The sequence below is a fragment of the Plasmodium sp. gorilla clade G2 genome (assembly GCF_900097015.1).
Source record: "Plasmodium sp. gorilla clade G2 genome assembly, chromosome: 3".
NCBI classification, from domain to species: Eukaryota; Apicomplexa; class Aconoidasida; order Haemosporida; family Plasmodiidae; genus Plasmodium; species Plasmodium adleri (nom. inval.).
Window position 1 is genome coordinate 19,323 of NC_041695.1, and position 21,953 is coordinate 41,275.

A 21,953-nucleotide genomic window follows, 5' to 3' on the forward strand; every position below is an offset into this window, starting at 1 on the left:
TAATTATATATATATATAACTTTCCTTTTTTATGTATTAAATAATAATAATATTTATACATTTTATTTTTAAAACTTTTGTATATTATATAAATAAGTCCCTTTTAAATATATATATTTCAATATATCAAAACCGAAATAGTTTATATGAAATCAAATATTATTAATTTTACATACAATTAGTATAATAAAAATATATATATTCCCATTATTTTTCATTTATATAAATATTTATATATAATACCAGTTAATAAAAAAAAAAAAAAAACAAAATGAAAAAATGTTCTAATACAATAAATATACAACTGAAAATATATATATATATATATATATATATATATTATATATATAATGTTATTATATATTATTCATTTATTATTATATAATATATATATATCATAAATATAGAAAACTTAATAATTTTTTTCTTTTTTTTTTTTCCTTATTTTATTAAAACTTAAAGAAATATCCCAATTTTTATTTTTATACTATAAAATAAATATTTAAAAAAATATAATAAAGCAAAAGAAACAAAAACACAACTGTGTTATAATATATTACAATAAAATAAATAAAAATATTGGTTACCTCATTATTTGAACCAATGAAAAAAAAAAAAATAAAATAAATAAATAAAAATAAATTCAACACTGTAGAATTATATATATTATTATTAGCTTGTTTTTTTTTTTTTTTCTTTTTTTTTTCCTTTTTTAAAATAATTATTTAAAATATTTTCTATAAATTTTAAATATATAAAATAGAAACAATATTTTATATAATATAATATTATAATAATTAAATTAATAAAAGAAGGATAAATATATATCATAATAAAATATATTAAAACATATATATATTAATATTATATATATGTTTATAATATTGTTTATTCATTTATTTTTCTACTTATATATTTTATAAAATAAAAGAAAAAGAAAAAGCCTATAAATTTATTTGTAAATATTTTTCTAAAATAAATATTAAAATAATAAAAAAAAGAAAAAAATTTGAATCATAATAATTTGAATATTTTTTTTTTTATATTTATGTATTGAAAAAAATATATATTTTTTCTTAAATATAAAAATACCAAATTTATTATATTTTAAAAGATCCATTTTATAATTTTTGTGGTTGCAAAAATGTATTATTATTTTTCCGTACAATATTTATAATTAAATAAAAGAAAAAAAAAAAAAAAAGCACAGAGATATAATTTAAAATATTTTATATTTAAAATATCTAATAAAAAAAGACCGTATTAAATTAAAATATTATAATTTAAAATTTTTTACAAGTACTATTTTGTATGAAATATTAATAATATAAAATATAAATATTATTCTATCTATATATATATTTTTTTTTTATTTTTTTCTAAAAATATATAAATTATTCAAAATTTATATAATAATTTTTAAGTATAAATTTGTTTAATAAATAAATAAATATATATATATATATATCAATTTTGTAATAATATTTATTTTATATATCTACAATAATAATATAAGAACCAACATAAAAAATTATGTAGAATTTCTTTTTTATTCTTTCTTTTTTTTTGGTTTTGTTAATCCGTTTCATTTATATTATTAAAGTCTCCGTTTCAATCATTTTTATTGAATATTATTGATAAAAAAATATTTAGATATAATTAATTATTTTTTATTTTTGTATTATATGTAAAATATATTTATTTCATTAATATATATATGTATAAATATATTTTTTATTTTATAATATATTAAAATACGAAAGCGTCTTGTATCTTTTTATAATCTATATATAGTTTTTATATGTGAAAAAAATCAATATAGATTTTATCTTTTTTTCATATATATATATATATATATATATATATATATATATTTATTTATTTATATTTAAACTTATATATAACTCTTTTAATATGCTCACTTTTAGTAACATTTCTAATAAACTTATCCGAAATTTTTCAAACTTCCTTGATTATGCAGAAATGAAAAAATATACATATAATTCATTTAGCAATCAAAATAAAGAAAGAAACAAAATGAATAATAATATGAAATATAGAATGATTCAAAAATATTATATTATAACAATCGTTTTTTTCTTATGTCTATTAGGGTAAGTGAAAAGACAAGAATAAAAATAAAATAAATACATATTATATACATATATATTATATTTCTTATAATATCCATAGTTTTTATAATTTTAAATATATTCCTTGAATTAATATTCTTCATTTTTTTTTTTTTTTTTTTATTCTCTATATAGAATATATGTACTCCCCAATTCAAATAATTTATCGGATAAAAATATAAATATAAGAAACTTATCAAATGTAGAGTCAGAAGAGGAAAACCCAGATCAAGCAGTTAGTTCAATATTAGAATTGACATGGGGACTTGATTCTTTAGATGACCCAGATTTTCAAGTACTCGTAGATAAATGGAGTGATTTTGAAAAGAGGGTGGAAGCTGAATGGTATGAGATCGAAAGAATAGAAATTAGCCAATTAAGTAATACATTATTAGCAGCTTGGATATCAGCCATTTTAGTATCTACAATACCAGAACAACATTATGTTATATTTAACAACTGGTTCCAAATGAGCTTAACTTTATCTCATCAACGTAATATGAAAAATGAAGAAGATAATAAAACATTAGAATTCTTGATGAAAAAATTGAAATATAAAGCTTTGAATGGACATATTAAAAACTGGCATATAGAAGTATATGATTATTGGAGACATATTGTACAAATGAAAATGGCAAAAAATAAGGAATGGGCTATATATAATAATGAAATATGTAATACTTGGGTTAAAAGTTTATTTAATTAAATAAATATATAAATATATATGTATATATATATATATATATATATATATATATATATAGTTATGTATTAGTATTGTTTTATATATATCTTTTACAAATAAATTTGCTACACTTATTTATAAAATATTTCTTCAAATTAAATAATTTTATTATATTTCCGTTTATTCATAATTAAGTTGTATAAAATTAACAACACACATATATATTTTTAGATTTAATAATTATTATATTTCAAAATCATTTTAAATAAAATTTGTATTTCTTTCTTTTCATTTTTTAAAATAGTATATAAACATTTTAATATTAGACTTTTATATTTAGCATAAATTGTTTTTGAAAAATTAAATAGTAAATAAATAAAAACACAATTATACAAAAAAAAAAAATAATAAATAAAATAATAATAAATAAATTAAAAGCAAATGTGATTATATATACATATATTTATTTATTTATAAAATCACACATTTTAACGTATACGTTAATATTATTAAGTATTATCTTATGAAATACTTTCTAATCATACTGCAAAATTGTTCTTGTTATCATGTCACTTTCTTTTACATCCTTTATTAATTTGTCGTTATATATATTTTTTATTATTTCCGAATGATTATAATTCTTAACATGACCATATATATACAAATCATGAACAATTTTTTCTATAGAATAATAAAATGGAAACTTAAAAAAATTATAATTTGAAAAAGGTGGAAATATTACTTGTATAGAAAAATGATTTAAAGGGGAAGGATAAGAACAACCTATATATAAATGTTTTTTCATAGCTTTAATTTTATTCTGTATATTTTCATCTTGTAATTTATTAAAAAAATTATTTAATATAGGTTTCTTTATATTATTTAATATATCTTTATACATATCTTCATAATTTTCATTTAATATTTCAATAATATTTTTTTCATTTATATTGTGCAAATCTTTTCTTTTCTCATTTATTATATTGTCTACCTCTTTTTTATTCGTTTCATTTATATTATTATATAAATCTTCCCTTTCTTTATTTGCGAAAGGTATACTTATATTTTTCTTCTTCTCCTTAATTATTTTATTTAATTCATACAAAATTTCTAATGCTTCTTCATTATAATCCTTATCATCACCAATATTTTTGTCATACATATATTTGTAATGCATATACTTTCCTTTACTAATTACTAGAAAATATAAAAGTATATCAATAACAAAATATATATAATTATACATATGTAATAAACACCAAATATTTTTTCGCTTCAAATTTTTCATATCATATATAATACCTTTAAATAAAACAATCAAATTAAGACATGAATTACTATAAGGATTATTTAATATAATATAATCGTAACAATTATAATAGACATATAACTTTCTATTCTTATTTATAATTAAACCATTTTTAAGATGAATATATCTATCATCAATATCAACATTATTTAATAAACATAAATTTTTATTATTCTTAAAGAAATTTTCATTTATACCTTTCCATTCTTTTCTAACATTTATAATATCTGTAAAAATTGTATTTTTTATTAAACGTATATCATTATCATTCAATATATTATTACAATACACACAATTATTTAAATTATTTATATTTAAACTTAAACATTTACTGCAAACCTTTTTATATAATCTATTTGTAAAATATTTCTTCTTATCACAAGAATAATATATATTCCGTTTCACTATTTTTAACATCTTAAAAAACAAGGAAACATAAATATAATATATAATTTCCTTCAACACCTCTTCTTTTTTTCTTTTTTTAAAACCTTAAAATGAATAATTACGCGCAAATCCATTTTTAACTAAACATATATAATTATTTATATTGCTCATTAGCATATATATATATTATAGATATGTTTATATATATATATATATATATATGTTTTTTAAGGATATTTATAACACGACATTATAATATTACGATGAATAAAATAAATGCCACAAAGATAACATTTTATGTTTTATATATATATATGAGAAAAAAAAAAAAAAAAATTCAAATTATATAATTTTATATTATAAAAATCATAAATAATATAACCTTCAATTATATATTTATTTAAAAGGTAATTAAAAATATATAAGTGAAATGATTTCGCGACATTTTCAAAAAAAAAAAAAAAAAAAAAATATGTATAAAATAAATACATATATATTCATTTTTTTTTTTTTTTTCCCCTCACATATGTAATATATATAAGGCCACATTTTTCAATTATACGTATTAAATGTTTTGTTTTTTCTATATATAATATTTATATGTGTAAACAAAACATACATAATACATATTATAATATATATATTTATAAAATTATTCTTCTAAATTTATGCTTTATTTTTCTTTCAAATAAAATATTTTATTTTTTAAAAATCAGCAACCTTAAAATTAAGTTATAAGAGTGAAAATTATAATATAAAACAAAAAAAAATAAAATATAATATAATAAAAAAATAATAATTTAATTAAAAAATTAATAATAAATAATACATACATACATATATTTGTATGTATATATTTTTAATACAAATCATTAAAACATATTTGATATAATTAAAATTTAAAATTTTCATAAGGATTCCATTTTATCGGAAAATTTTCTGGAGTTGCATCTTCATTTTCTTTCCAAATCTGAAAAAAAAAAAAAATATATATATATATATATATATACATATAGATATATAACTATAAATATATATACACACATATATTAAAATTGTTAAAAAAATGTCAGTACATTAAAACATATAAACTCTTTTATGTTACCTTAATTGATTTGTCACCATGTGTTGTTATCAATCGACTTTCACTTTTATCAAATGCCATGGAAAGAGTTGAATTTTCACATTCCACCGTTCCAGGTACAACTTTATTTGATAATGTGTCATATTTATATCCACTTGACCAATCATAAAAATGTAATTGACCATTATTACTTCCTAATATTAAAATAGAAGAATCATTAAAATATGCATCTTGTTTAATTAAACTACAGTTAATTATAGAATTGAACCCTGTAATATTTCTATCAAATTCTGCATCCGCACCACACCACACTTTTACATTATCTGTACCACAACTACAAAAACTATACTCAAATGGATGTATAGATAAAGATCTTATACTTTTCTTATGATGTGTTAAAGCAATTCTACATTTCCCATTATTTAAATCCCATAATCTTATCATTTTGTCCTGAGAACCTGACACTACTTGAGGTTCTACTGATTGAGAACATATAGACATAACAGTACCTGTATGACCAGATAATACAAAAACAGAACTTTTTGTTCTTATATCCCAAACTCTAACAACAGCATCTCTTCCTCCACTCATTAATAAATCTAAAGATGGATGTAATGATAAACAATATACACCTGATAAATGTCCATGATAATCTCTTATTACTTTATTATATTCTAAATCCCAACATTTTACTCTATTATCTTCTCCACAACTAAATAGATAAGGATTTTTTTTTGATATTTTTATATCTCTTATAGCATTAATATGACCTGTTAATGTTAATTTTAATTTACAGCTAGCCAAATCCCATATCTTAATTAAACGATCATTAGATCCAGTTGCAAACCATTCATTGCTTATATCAACATCAACACAATTAACCCAACCTGAATGTCCTAAAATTACTCTATATAATTTATAAGGGAAATGCCATTTAGGTTTTTTAATCTTTTTATAAATATCTAATGTTTTTATATGTTTTAATACATCACTACTTAATATATTATCATCTGACTTTTTTATAATGGGACCAAGATTATTTAGATTATTCGTATTATTTATTTTTCCATCATTTGTATAAGGTAATAAACTATTTTGTGTATTTACATCATTATTACTTTTTTCTTCATGTACATTATAACTCAAATTATCTATGATATTATAATAATTATTATAATTATTATCATTTCTATATGTTTCATCATCATTTATAATACTACTAATAATTGATTGTTTCTTTTTCTTTTTATGTTTTTTTTTATTTTTCTTGTTTATATCATTTTCCTTTTGTATATCATTATTTTCACATTTTTTTATATATAACTTTTTTACACAAGAATATTCATCTAATTCTCTCATATTAATATTCATTTTTATACACGTTAATCTTTTTAACACATTTTCTCTTATATTACGTTTTCTATTTTTAAGTTCATTTTCTTTGTATAATTCTTCGTGTGTTTTTATATTTTTCCCATCTGATAAAGCTAAAGTTGATATTTCTTTCAGTTCTTTATTAATAACATTATCATCATCATTATCTTCATCAAGGATTGTAATTCGTTTATTTATATTCTGGTCATAGGCCAATAAATTATAGTTATATGGTGTTAATATATCATTTCCTACATACATATTTTTCGATAACAACAAGCTTCTTTTCAATAATACATTTTCCTTCTTTTCATCTTTTATAAATTTATCATCTAAATCAGTAGCAGTACAAACATCTTTCATTTCTATATTTATTTAATTAAATTTTTATATTGATTAATATATATATATATATATATATATATATATATATATATATATTATAATATAATTCGTTTTATTGCTTATTACTTTTTATAATTCATATATTAAATGAATTAAAATCTTTTAAAATATACGAAAAAAAGTGACACTTATATATTTATATATTATAACAATAAACATGTCAAATTATATTTATAATATATTATGATACAAAATTGGCATAATATATTATATTTAAAAGTTAATAAAAATATATATATATATATTTATTTATTTATTTATTTATTTATTTATTTATTTATTTATTTATTTATTTATGAATATATATTTTTTTTAGTTACATATAAAAATTATATAACATTTTAAGATGATATTATGGAATGCTTAAAATAAATAAAAATTATATATAATATATATATATATATATATTTTTAAAAATTTCTTATGAAAAAATAATTATATATTAATATAATTATATATACTTCAATATATTGTAGCTACAATTTTTTTTTTTTTTTTTTTTTAAATATAAAAAATTATTATATATATATACATATAATTCAAAAAAAGAAAAAAAAGGAAAATTATATTTTTTACTATTATATATACATTTAATTTTATAAAGTCATATATTAAAATCATTTTTCATTATTAATCGTAAATATACATATATATAATATCCATAATATTTACCAAGAAAAAAAAACAAAAAACATTAAAAAAAAATAAAAAGTTTATAAAATATATAATTTTGAACAAAATAATTAAGTAATAATAAAATTATATGAATGAAATAATATAAAAAGAAGATATTTAAGACCTTAAATATTTATATTTTTTTAATCCTTTTATTATTTTCTAAAGGACATATATAATGATCGTATAACCATTTATAGATAATTATAAATATATATACATTTGAATTATATTCAATAACAAAATATCTTCAATTGTAGCCTTCTTCCTATATGTTCCATATAAAAAAAAAAAAAAAAAATACACAAAAAAAAAAAGAAAAAATCATATAATTTGTTTAAATATTATATATCATATTTATATTTTGTATATTATCTTTGATTTCTTAATATTGGCATGACATAGCATAGCAACTAATACAATTATTATTATATGAGGTAAATAAAAATGTGTTCAAATATCTGAAACATATATTTCCTTCTTTCTACAAAAGAAAAATATATTTTCATCATAAGAATTTTACATATTATTGAAAATAAGATCATTAACATATAATTTCATAACACATTTTTGTCATATATATAAAAATAAAAAATATATATGCGATGAATTGAAATAAAAAAAAGAATAAAATAAAATCAATTATTCAAACATCAAATTATATTTTATCTTTATTATTATACCACTTAAACAATTTTTAATGATAAGGTAAGAAATAAAATAATGAATATAAGTGCAAAATACGTTGAAACAAAGTATTAAAAAATAAATGAAAGTTAATATATAGAATTTTTTTAATTTCTATATCACCAACATATTCATTTATACAGTATTTATTGTCTTATAAACTAAACTAATTTGATTACTAAATTAAAAATTATATTTATATTTTGGAAGAAATTTTTATAAACCTCATGTGTCAATATTTCTTTTCACATTCAAAAAAATAAAAATATAATATATATGTATGTCATTTACCTTACAATTATATTATGTCCATTTCTTTTTTCATTAGTCCTTTATAATATATATACACTTATAAAAAAAAAATTGTATAAGTGGTTCATATAATTTGTAATAAAAGATTAAAAAAGTCCACATAAAATATATGTTTAAAATATCCTATATAAAATATAACATATATATATATATATATATATATATATAATACTTTTATTTTAAATAATATATATTAATATGTCCTTATTTTTATATAATACACAATGTATCATTAAATTAACAATAAAACATGTAAAAATATATGTATATAAATATATATATTCAACTTTTAATATATCTTCTAATTTCACTTTAAATATGGGGAAAAAAAAAAAAAAAAAAAAATTATATGTTATACGCAAAAGTATTATATTTTTGTTAATGAGCTTTTTTTTTCTTCTGCTATAGGTCCTTATATTTTTGCATAAAAAATAATTTTTTTTTTTTTTAATTATAATGTTATGTTTATTATAAATAAGATTTTCCTGCTTATTTTATTTATTTATTTTTTTGAATTATATATATAATATAAATTTTTTTTTATTAACTTCTCTTAATTCATTTTCCACATCTCTTTTTTATATAATATATAAAATTATGTTAATTTTTTTCCCCTTTATTTTTTTATTATATGTATACAAAATATATGTACATATAATATAAAAATAACATATGTAATAAATATAGTTATATAATATATATAATTATATACGTAAATATTTTTATCATTTTCAATGTTTACCTTTATTATTTTATAAATATTATCCCATATAAAATATATGGATCTTCTTTTTTATTTTTGCAAATTAAAAAAATGATTATATAATATATATATAATATAATATAATATATATGTATAAATCATTTAGAATACAGAATAAAAAAATTAATATATTATATTGTTTATATATATAAATTTTTAATGACAGTGCTTCAAAATATTATATATGTATGGTATTTATATATAATATATAATATAATATATATGCTTATGAGAAGGATTAAATATTAATACGTTATAGCTACAAAGTAAACTATCGTTTATTTTTTATTCCCATTTTTTTTTTTTTTTTTTTTTTTTTTTTCTTAATTAATGAAAATAAATATGTAGTTAAAATATAAAACGTTATATATTTTTACATATCCAAAAAAAATTATATATATGTTTTTTTTTTTTTTTTTTCTTTTGAATTTTAATATATTATATAATGACATAATTTTTTTTTACAAATTTGAAAAATAATTTATTCAATAAATATGTTATATATATTTTTATATAAATAACAGTATATATAATCAAATTGAGCTTAAAAAGGATCCTATATATGTAAATTCATACAAATTATATTAATTTATATAAGTTTGGATAATTTGAAAATTAATAAAGTACATAAAATCTTAATATACAAGTGAAAAAAAAAAAATAAAATAAAATACACATATATACATATTATTCATATTTATATAATTGTTGCATTCCAGAAATATTTGGATAATAAAAATCTCTATGTTATGTTTGAATATATTTTTATGTATTATACATGAATATATAAAAAATATATATTAAAAAAATGAAGACAAACAATTTGTTTTATTATATACAGTTGTTATTATTGTAAAAGTAGCTAAAAGAAAAAATAAAAAATAAATTTATTTTTAAGTCCTTATATATATATAGATATTTTTAGAAGTAAAAGAACTTTATATATATATATATATATATATATATATATATATATCAATTATATATTATTTATCTATATATATACAAATTAAATATTTATATAATATAAATAACTTTTTATTATTTACTTATTTATATATATTATCATTATTATATATTTTTCCATCTTTTTATTAAATATATTATCTTGAGCTTAAAAAATAGTGATGGACTATACAGCTGTACACACACATATATATATAATATATAAATTTGATTAAATTTATATTTCGTTGGTAGCATAATATAACTTTACATAATAAATTATTTATTATATTATATATTTGTAAGTTTTTCTTTTTAGTATTAAAATATATATATATTAATTTATTTCTCCATTTTATTCTAGTCATTAGTATATTTACAATATTTTGATAAAAATATATAATGATCGCCTTTATATTATAATTATTGTTAAAGGGATAAATAAAAAAAATTATATGGAATAAAAAATATATATATATAATTATAAAATAGATCAAAAGAGTGTATATATTTTCAACCAAACATATTAAATATATATATATATATAATATTTTTATATTCCCCATGAGTTTTAGTAATACGTGCTCACTATCCAATAACAGTAACAGCTCTAGTAGCAGTGAAGATGCTACTTCTGGTAAATTGCAATATACCGAAAGTGATGATGAAGGAAGTGATGAATATTGCGAAGGAGGTTATCACCCAGTTAAAATTAATGAAATATATAATAATAGATATAGAATTGAGGGAAAATTAGGATGGGGACATTTTTCAACCGTTTGGGTTGCTACTGATTTAAAAAGTAAACCTTTAAAATTTGTTGCTATAAAAATTCAAAAAGGATCAGAAACTTATACTGAATCAGCCAAATGTGAAATTAATTATTTAAATACAGTCAAAGTTAATTCTTTTGATTCTTCATGGGTTGAATTAAAAGAACAACAAAGAGAAAGATTATTTCATTATAATATGACCAAAGGTGTTGTTTCTTTTATTGATAGTTTTGAACATAAAGGACCAAATGGTACTCATATTTGTATGGTCTTTGAATTTATGGGTCCTAATCTATTATCCCTAATAAAACATTATGATTATAAAGGAATTCCATTAAATTTGGTTAGAAAAATTGCTACACATGTATTAATAGGAATGCAATATTTACATGATGTATGTAAAATAATACATAGTGATATCAAACCAGAAAATGTTTTGGTCTCACCATTAACTACTATTCCAAAACCAAAGGATTATACCAAAGATAAAATAAAACCAAATAAAACTAACGAGGTTGAAAAAAAAGAAAATGATAAAAATGAAGATAAGAAATTAAATACTACAATGAATAATAATATAAATACAAATATAAGTGAACAAAATGAATTTATTAATGATACAAAAAAGAATGATAAAAATATAAAATATGATGAAAAATATACAAGCAGTAAAGAAAATGTTAAAGATAATATATCCTTTGTAAATCATCCAAATGATACTAATCAAAAGAATAATCTAAATAATAATATAAGTGATAATAATAACATACCAAGTAATATACAAATGGAAATACAATCTGCAATAAATAAAAATGAAAAAAATGAAAAAAATGAAAAAAATGAGAAGGATTCATATATAAACAATTCTCTTAAAAATGATGATCAAAATTATAAAAGAGAAGATATGCAATATAATGACAGCCAAGAAGCGATTACCGAATATGATATTTTAAATGTTAAAAATAATATATCTTCTAAAGAAAAAATAAATGATTATGATTCACCCAATGGAAATAAAAATAAAAATATAATAAATAATCAATGTGAAGACAATTCCATCAACATATATAATAACAAAAATAATAATATTCAAACAAGTAATATTAATGATAACACTGTTGACGAAAAAATTAATAATATATCAAAAAATAGTGTGTCAAATAATACGCAAAATAATAATGATTCCGAAAAAAACGACATTGTTTATGAACAACAATTGGTAAGTGAAGATATTTTAAAAAAAAAAACCAAAAAAAAAAAAAAAAAAAATATAAATGAACCTCCATATGTTAAACATAAACTGAGACCATCAAATTCGGATCCTTCCTTGCTCACATCTTATTCTAATATACATGCACTTCAAGAAACGTTGACAAGGAAACCATATCATTATAATACCTATTTTTTAAACAACCCTGAAAAATATAGAGATAGTAAAATGAATCCATATTTGCACAGATTGCCAAATGACTACTTGAAAAAATTCGATCAAGATGAAAGTGATGAAATAGAAGAGGAGGATGATCATTCAGATATAGATCAAAATAAGAACCAGTTAGAGGGTAACCTGCCAAATAGTAAATGTCAAAACTCTAACGGTGTGTATAAATTTTTTGAAAAAGATATTAATAAATTTCCCATATACTGCGACATGTTTAATCATCTTATACATCCAGAAGCTTTACGATTACATGATTTATATATGAAAAATAAAAAAAACATTGATTCTAATAATACAATGAATGATTTAGGTAATAATCAAAATAGTCATAAAGTAGTATATATTAATACTGAAGATGGAGACTATTGCATTAGGCCATACGACCCATCTGTTTATTATCATGAAAAATCATGTTATAAAATTTGCGACTTAGGAAATAGTTTGTGGATAGATGAATCAAGATATGCCGAAATCCAAACTAGACAATATAGAGCCCCTGAAGTTATTTTAAAAAGTGGGTTCAATGAAACAGCAGATATATGGTCTTTTGCATGCATGGTATTCGAATTAGTAACAGGAGACTTTTTATTTAATCCACAAAAAGGTGATAGATATGATAAAAATGAAGAACATTTAAGTTTTATAATTGAAGTGTTAGGAAATATACCAAAGCATATGATTGATGCAGGGTATAACTCCCATAAATATTTTAATAAAAATAATTATCGACTTAAAAATATAAGAAATATTAAAAAATATGGATTATATAAAATATTAAAATATAAATATAATCTTCCTGAAAAGGAAATTAGCCCTTTATGTAGTTTCTTATTACCCATGTTATCTGTAGATCCACAAACTCGCCCCTCAGCATACACCATGCTTCAACACCCATGGCTTAATATGGTATCATTAGAGGAAGGGGATGACATGTATATTAATGATGAATCATATTCAATTAATAATGATAGAAACATAAAAAATAATAGTAATAGTAATAATTTCATCTATGATGACCATAAGGGTAGTAAAAGTAAAAATTCTTCAAATAGAAAAAAAATTGATGTAAACTACAAGATTGGAAATAATGGAAATAATGGTTATAACGATCATTATTATAATAAAAATTATAAACATGATAAAAATTTTAACGATGTTGTAGAACAACAACCAGAACAACATGTGCATGCAAATTATAAAAATGATGTTGTGCATGCAATTTTGTGCGAAAAACCATATAATTCAAATAATGTCATTTCATACAGTAATAACAAAGGACACAAAAATAATTTGGATTTTAATTATTCACAACATAAAAATGATAATAATTCAAGCGGACATAACATTTCATTAAATACAAATGATTATACATTTAATTCTGATTATATTGCTAATATGATGGATAATGACATATATAGAAAACACATAATAAAAAATATTCCTCCACATGAAATATCAAAACTAAAAGATGGTAAAAATTTTAAGGCATATAATGAATCTATACAATATGCAATGGATGATTTTCAACAATACAATGAAAATCATTTTGAGTACAAATATAATAAGAGATTTGAACAACCACATCATATAAAAGGAATGAAACATAACAATGATGATTATGAGGAAGAGGAAGATGATGATGATGATGATGATGATGATGAAGATGAAGAAGATGCTGATAATGATGATGATGACGATGATGAAGATTATGAAGATGAAGATAATTATGATGAAGATGAATATGATGAAGGACAAGAACATCATACTGATCAAGATGAACAAGACAACAAAAACAAAAAACAAGAACAACATAAATATGGTGAAGAATATAATTATGCACATTATGAAAATAAAATGGGTTATAATAAAAATATTCAACAATATTCATATACAAATAATAATGATGATAAAAATAATTTATGTGAGGCACAAAATAATTATATATTAAAAAACAAAACAGATATAAATTTTAAAGAATGTACACCACGAAATAATATCAAAAAAGAAATAAAACATGATAAATATCAATCCAGTAAAATTATAAATCAAAAAGATAATTATTGGAATTACCAAATCAAAGAAAACACAAAATTAAGAGAACACGCAAAAAAACAACATTATAATAACAACAATAATATCAGTAATATCAATAATAATAATATAACGAACCAAATAGATACCAAAGATAAGAAATCACCAAATTCACAAGATTTATCAAGCAATAACTGTATGGATCAAAAACATGGTGCATTACAAAAAATGGATATGAACCAAAAAACAAACCAAGACAAACCATTAAATGAAGAAGAAAATTTATTCGAAAATAGAGATGACCAGAATGTTAATAAAATCAATTGTAAAGTTATTAACAAAAAATCACCTTGCGCATATACTTAATAGAATATAATTATTTATAGTCGAAATTTGCGAACAACTTATAACTACAAGTAAATATATGCAGTTTATCACATATAATAATTTTAACAATTAATAAATAAAGGAGCATGCACATAATATATTATTAAACCTAACGCATATATTATTTTACCAAATAATATATCATTTTATTATCAATTAAAACAATTATTGAATATCCATAACCTTTTTGTATTAACCTAAAATTATGTGTTTCATTAAATTCATATTTTTAAATGTTACAAAAATACAAAGAAGGTCGATTTATAATATACATATATATATATGTATATATAACATTTCGTTTTACCTAATAATGTTTATAAATTACATCAAATATGTTAATAATATATATATAATTAAGTTTTAATATATATTCCATTACATATAAATAAATACGTGCAATTGTTATTTTATATAATTTTTTTTTAATTGTAAAATATAAATTTATTTTAATACAATATAACTATTGCCTTAAAATAGTTAATATATATTATAAAATAACTAAATAATCTTATTTAAATTTATTATTCTTATGTAAAATACTTATATATATATATATTGAAAATTATGTATAAAACATTTTGAAAGATATATATATATAAAAAAAAAAAAAAAAAAAAAAAAAAAAAAAAAAAAAAAAATTTAAATATAAAATAAAATAAAATTATATATTTTAATAATTTAATTTTTTTCTAAATTCACAAAATTGCATTTCCAAAAAAAAAAAAGTTTATTGTCTTATTTAATTTTTTTTTTTTTTTTTTTTTTTTTTTGGAGCTGCTCCGACATTAAAAAGAAACGAAACGATATGTATTTTTTTTATAATTAATATTCACGGTTACGTTTCTATTTTTTTTTTTTTTTTTATTTTATTTCTTTTTCTTTTTTTAATTAATTATTTATTTGTATTAATTAAAATATTTGGAAGTATGCAAAATTATGCATACTCCTAAATGTAAAGAGTACAAAAATGGAGAATTCACTTATATTTTATGTCTATTATATATGTCCGTTCGATATTCTTATTGTTTATTATCAAAATGGTGTAATTATAAAAATGGTCATTATTGGTATTGTACAAATATGTGAAAATTAAAAAATATGTCTAATAGTAAAAAAATATATTATTAAATTATTTATATTTATAATATTTCATATACACAAATATATATATAATATTTTTGTGTACTCCTTATTGAATACGGTTTATATTTTTTTTTATTTATATTCTGGGTTATTGTCTTCTGTACTTTTTTAAATATATATCGTAATAATAGTTGTTGAGTACGCATTAATATGTCACTTTGAAATAAACACTATATAATTCAAAAAAGTATTAGTAAAAAATGGCTTCGTTTTTTAAAACTCCAGTCATTATTTTAGTTTTGTTTTTATACTTACATGAAAAGGTACTATGTTCAATAAATGAAAATGAAAATGCAATAGAAAATATAAACGAAAATTTAAACGAAATTGAAACTGTTAATCAAACTATAAATGGATATGACAATATTGATCAATTAAAATCCATGATTGGAAATGATGAACTACATAAGAATTTAACAATACTAGAAAAATTAATTTTAGAATCGTTAGAAAAAGATAAATTAAAATACCCTGTCCTTAAACAAGAAAATGAAAAGTTCCTAGACATATCGAAATTTAAAAAAAAAAATATTACAGACGCTAATGATGAATCTTACATTATACCTACCGTCCAAAACAATTTTCATGATATTGTCAAATATGAACATCTTATGAAAAAACAATTAATAGAAATTTATAATTCTGATATTTCAGATATAATTAAGAAAAAAATATTTATTGTAAGAACATTGAAAACAATAAAATTAATGCTTATACCGTTAGATTCGTATAAACAAAATAATGATTTAAGATTTGCCCTCGAAGAATTAAATAATGTATTTATATCAAAAAATGTTGAAGAGAAAACCGCTAGTCCTTTAGGTGACCACGGAACGTTTTTTACCAATTTGTTAACTCGTTTTAAAAATATTATATCTGGAGTTTATGATATTCAACATTCACAGCAAATAAAACCTAAAAGGGAATTACTTATATTAGAAGATAACAAAATAGATGTAATGGATTCGAACGATTTTTTTTTTACGACCAACTCCAATATAAATTTTATGGAAGCTTTAGATGATATAACTAATCAATATGGATTAGGGTTAATTAATCATTTGGGTCCTCATCTAATAGGTACAAATAAAAATATATACCACATATAAATAAATAAATATATATATATTTACACATACACATACATGTATATACATCTACATATATTTTTTTTTATAGCCCTGGGACATTTTATTGTTTTGAAACTAGCTCTTAAAAATTATAATAGTTATTTCCAAGCAAAAAGTATAAAATTTTTTAGTTGGCAAAAAATTTTAGAATTCTCCATGTCTGATCGATTTAAAGTTCTTGATATGATGTGTGATCATGAATCTGTCTATTACACAGAGAAAAAACGTAGAAAAACGTACTTGAAAGTTGATCGATCACACACAAGTATGGAATGTAATATATTGGAATATTTAATACATTATTTTAATAAATATCAATTAGAAATAATTAAAACGACACAAGATACGGATTTTGACTTACACGGTATGATGGAACATAAATATATAAAAGATTATTTCTTTTCATTCATGTGTAATGATCCTAAAGAATGTATTATTTATCATACGAATCAATTTAAAAAAGAAGCAAACGAAGAAAACACGTTCCCAGAAGAACCTAACCGTGAAATAAGTGCATATAATATATATTTGAATTATTATTATTTCATGAAACGTTATAGTTCCTATGGAACAAAAAAAACATTATATGTCCATTTATTAAATTTAACAGGGCTTCTAAGTAATAAAAAATAAATATATATATACATGTATATGTGATTGTATATATATATATATATATATATGTTTTTTCTTAGATTATGATACAAGAGCGTATGTCACATCACTTTATTTACCAGGATATTATAACAGTAAGTATATATATATATGTATGTATACATGTATATAATATAAATATCATCATATATTATATTATTTTTTTTTTAGCTGTCGAAATGTCATTTACTGAAGAGAAGGAGTTTTCAACACTCTTTGAAAAATTAATACAATGTAAATAAACATATTATTAAATAATTATATATATGTTTAATAAATATATTTTATTTGTACTTTATGAAACAATAAAAATATATATTATTTTAATAGGTATTGAAAAATGCCATTCAGATCAAACATATACAATATCAAAAGATAGTAATTTCCTTAATGATATAACAAAATGTGATTTGTGTAAAGGAGCCTTTTTATACACAAACAGTAATAAATAAAACTAAACGAGTTAATATATATACATAAATAAATATACGTATATATTTATATGTATTATTTTTTTTTATTAGTGAAATTTGATGAAGTACCTTCGATGATGCAAAAATTTTATGTATACTTAACTAAAGGGCTCAAAATACAAAAAGTATCATCACTAATGAGAACATTAGATGTCTATCAAGATTACAGTAATTTCTTATCACATGATATTAATTGGTACACTTTCCTATTTTTATTTAGACTTACAAGTTTTAAAGGTAATACATATACATATACATATATACATATATGTGTATATTCAAATATATATATATATATATACATATATGTATTTATCTATTTTTATTATAGATATTTCAACCAAAAATATCGCTGAAGCAATGTATTTAAATATAAAAGATGAAGATACCTTCAACAGAACCGTCGTGACCAACTATTGGTTCCCTTCTCCTATAAAAAAATATTATACATTATATGTTAGAAAACACATTCCAAACAATTTAGTAGATGGTAAAAAATAAATATATTTATTGTATATATAGGGTATCTGGTTCTATATATATATATACGCATACATATACATACATATATATAAACATATACATACAAACACAATTATACATATGTACACCTACATTTTCACAGAATTGGAAAAATTAATGAAAGTTGGAACACTAGAAAAAATGAAAAAATCTCTCACATTTTTGGTCCATGTAAATTCGTTTTTACAACTAGATTTTTTCCATCAATTGAATGAACCACCTCTAGGATTACCAAGATCCTATCCTTTATCGTTAATTCTCGAACATAAATTTAAAGATTGGATGATTAGTTCGCCAGCAGGGTTTTATTTTTCTAATTATCACAATCCATATATACGAAAAGATTTACACGATAAAGTGTTATCACAAAAATTTGAACCTCCTAAAATGAATCAATGGAACAAAGTTTTGAAATCCTTAATAGAGTGCGCATATGATATGTATTTTGATCAACGACATGTGAAAAATTTATATAAATATCATAATATTTATAATATAAATAATAAATTAATGTTAATGCGAGACTCCATGGAATTGTATAAAACTCATTTTGACGACGTATTATTTTTTGCAGATATATTTAATATGAGAAAATATATCACTGCCACCCCAACATATAAAAAAGTAATAGATCGCGTCTATCATACCTTGCATAGTATTATGGGAAATTCTGTCAATTTTTACAATTATGGTATTATATATGGCTTTAAAGTAAATAAAGATATATTAAAAGAAGTGGTTGACGAACTGTTTTCCATTTATAATTTTAACACAGATATATTTTCAGATACTTCGTTTCTACAAACAGTTTATTTACTATTTAGAAGAATAGAAGAAACGTACAGGACACAACGAAGAGATGACAGGATGGTATAATATATATGTATATTGATGTGCGCATAAATGTTTTTATATTTATATATTAATATTTGAAACAAGTTTATATGTATACATCAAAAATATATATAGATATATACATTCATATACATACATACAACTACATATATGTTTTTTTTTAGAGTGTTAATAACGTTTTTTTCATGAATGTGGCAAATAATTATTCGAAATTAAACAAAGAAGAACGAGAAAAAGAAATCCATAATTCTATGGCATCACGATATTATGCGAAAACCATGTTTGCAGCATTTCAAATGTTGTTTTCCACAATGTTAAGTAATAATGTGGATCATCTTGATAAAGCATATGGATTAAGTGAAAATATCCAGGTAGCAACAAGTACGTCCGCATTTCTTACATTTGCATATGTATATAACGGAAGTATTATGGATAGTATGACGAACAGTTTGTTGCCACCATATGCTAAAAAACCAATAACACAATTAAAATATGGAAAAACATTCGTTTTCTCCAACTATTTCATGCTAGCATCCAAAATGTACGATATGTTGAATTATAAAAATTTAAGTCTTTTATGTGAATACCAGGCAGTAGCAAGTGCGAATTTCTACTCTGCCAAAAAAGTAGGTCAATTTATTGGCAGAAAATTTTTACCCATAACTACATATTATCTTATTTTCAGAATTAGTTGGACACATGCTATTACAACAGGATGTCATTTAATTCCACAATTAACAGATCCGAAATATGATGCTAATAGCGTTTCTACTGGTAAACATTGTTCAGGTTATCATAGTACTGATTCTTCTAGTATAACTAATTCTTATAAATCCCCTCAAAGTTTTTTCTTCAGTCACTCACTTGCTGGTCAAGCATCACAATATTTGTTTTTTTATTTTTTCACTAATTTATATCTTGATGCCGGCAAACATTTTCCTGGAGGGTTTGGTCCTGCAATAAAAGAACAAACACAACATGTTAGTGAAAAAACATACGAACGCAAACCTTCCGTTCATAGTTTTAATAGAAATTTTTTCATGGAATTAGCTAACGGGTTCATGTACGCCTTTTGTTTTTTTACGATTTCACAAATGTATGCATATTTTGAAAATATTAATTTTTATATTACGAGTAATTTCCGTTTCTTGGAAAGATATTATGGAGTATTCAATAAGTATTTTATAAACTATGCAAGAACAAAACTTAAAGAATTCACAAGTGATCTTTTAATAAAATATCAACGTGAAGCATACTTAAATATGAAAAAATATGGGTATTTAGGTGAAGTTATTGCTTCAAGATTGTCGCCCAAAGATAAAATCATGAATTATTTGCACGACACTAACGAGGAAACCATGAGTAATTTAAGAAGATACGATATGGAACATGCTTTCAAAAACAAAATGGCTACATATGTAGATGATTTTGCTTTTTTTGACGATTGTGGCAAAAACGAACAGTTTTTAAACGAAAGATGTGATTACTGTCCTGTCGTTGAAGAAGTGGAAGAAACACAACTACAACCACAATTACTCTCACACACTGATGAGACCACGAATGTATCCAAGGAATCAACGAGTACCTATATTGATGTTGAAAAAATAAATGAATCGGTATCGGTAGAAAGTGACGATGAAAAGGATTTAGATGTACCCGACGATGAATTAATGGTTGCAAGATTTCACTAAAAAACATATATATATATATAGTAATATTCATATTTTTTAAATTATTTTGCATTTTTTTTTCTTTTTATTCCTTTATTTTAATACATAATTAT

The 21,953-nt window shown here is 19.9% G+C and overlaps 5 protein-coding genes across 5 annotated transcripts; 3 read left to right on the forward strand and 2 right to left on the reverse strand.

The window, feature by feature from the left end:
* Window positions 1-1,914: 1,914 nt before the first annotated feature.
* On the forward strand, window positions 1,915-2,838 carry PADL01_0300700 (Plasmodium exported protein, unknown function; the record flags this gene model as incomplete). The annotated part of the gene is made up of 2 exons (XM_028682915.1): window positions 1,915-2,114; window positions 2,268-2,838. The coding sequence occupies 2 exons, from the start codon at window positions 1,915-1,917 to the stop codon at window positions 2,836-2,838; spliced, it is 771 nt and encodes a 256-aa protein (XP_028536427.1).
* Window positions 2,839-3,352: 514 nt separating this feature from the next.
* PADL01_0300800 (conserved Plasmodium protein, unknown function) lies at window positions 3,353-4,543 on the reverse strand (the record flags this gene model as incomplete). Its single annotated transcript, XM_028682926.1, has 1 exon — window positions 3,353-4,543. One exon carries the CDS (start codon window positions 4,541-4,543, stop codon window positions 3,353-3,355), a length of 1,191 nt encoding a protein of 396 aa, XP_028536428.1.
* An 862-nt stretch (window positions 4,544-5,405) lies between these two features.
* PADL01_0300900 (golgi organization and biogenesis factor, putative) lies at window positions 5,406-7,334 on the reverse strand (the record flags this gene model as incomplete). The annotated part of the gene is made up of 2 exons (XM_028682937.1): window positions 5,406-5,483; window positions 5,619-7,334. 2 exons carry the CDS (start codon window positions 7,332-7,334, stop codon window positions 5,406-5,408), a joined length of 1,794 nt encoding a protein of 597 aa, XP_028536429.1.
* A 3,988-nt stretch (window positions 7,335-11,322) lies between these two features.
* PADL01_0301000 (serine/threonine protein kinase) lies at window positions 11,323-15,369 on the forward strand (the record flags this gene model as incomplete). Its single annotated transcript, XM_028682948.1, has 1 exon — window positions 11,323-15,369. The coding sequence occupies one exon, from the start codon at window positions 11,323-11,325 to the stop codon at window positions 15,367-15,369; it is 4,047 nt and encodes a 1,348-aa protein (XP_028536430.1).
* A 1,367-nt stretch (window positions 15,370-16,736) lies between these two features.
* On the forward strand, window positions 16,737-21,861 carry PADL01_0301100 (cytoadherence linked asexual protein 3.2; the record flags this gene model as incomplete). The annotated part of the gene is made up of 9 exons (XM_028682959.1): window positions 16,737-17,616; window positions 17,716-18,285; window positions 18,362-18,415; window positions 18,492-18,554; window positions 18,651-18,761; window positions 18,845-19,030; window positions 19,125-19,283; window positions 19,419-20,185; window positions 20,335-21,861. 9 exons carry the CDS (start codon window positions 16,737-16,739, stop codon window positions 21,859-21,861), a joined length of 4,317 nt encoding a protein of 1,438 aa, XP_028536431.1.
* Between the last annotated feature and the right edge of the window lie 92 nt (window positions 21,862-21,953).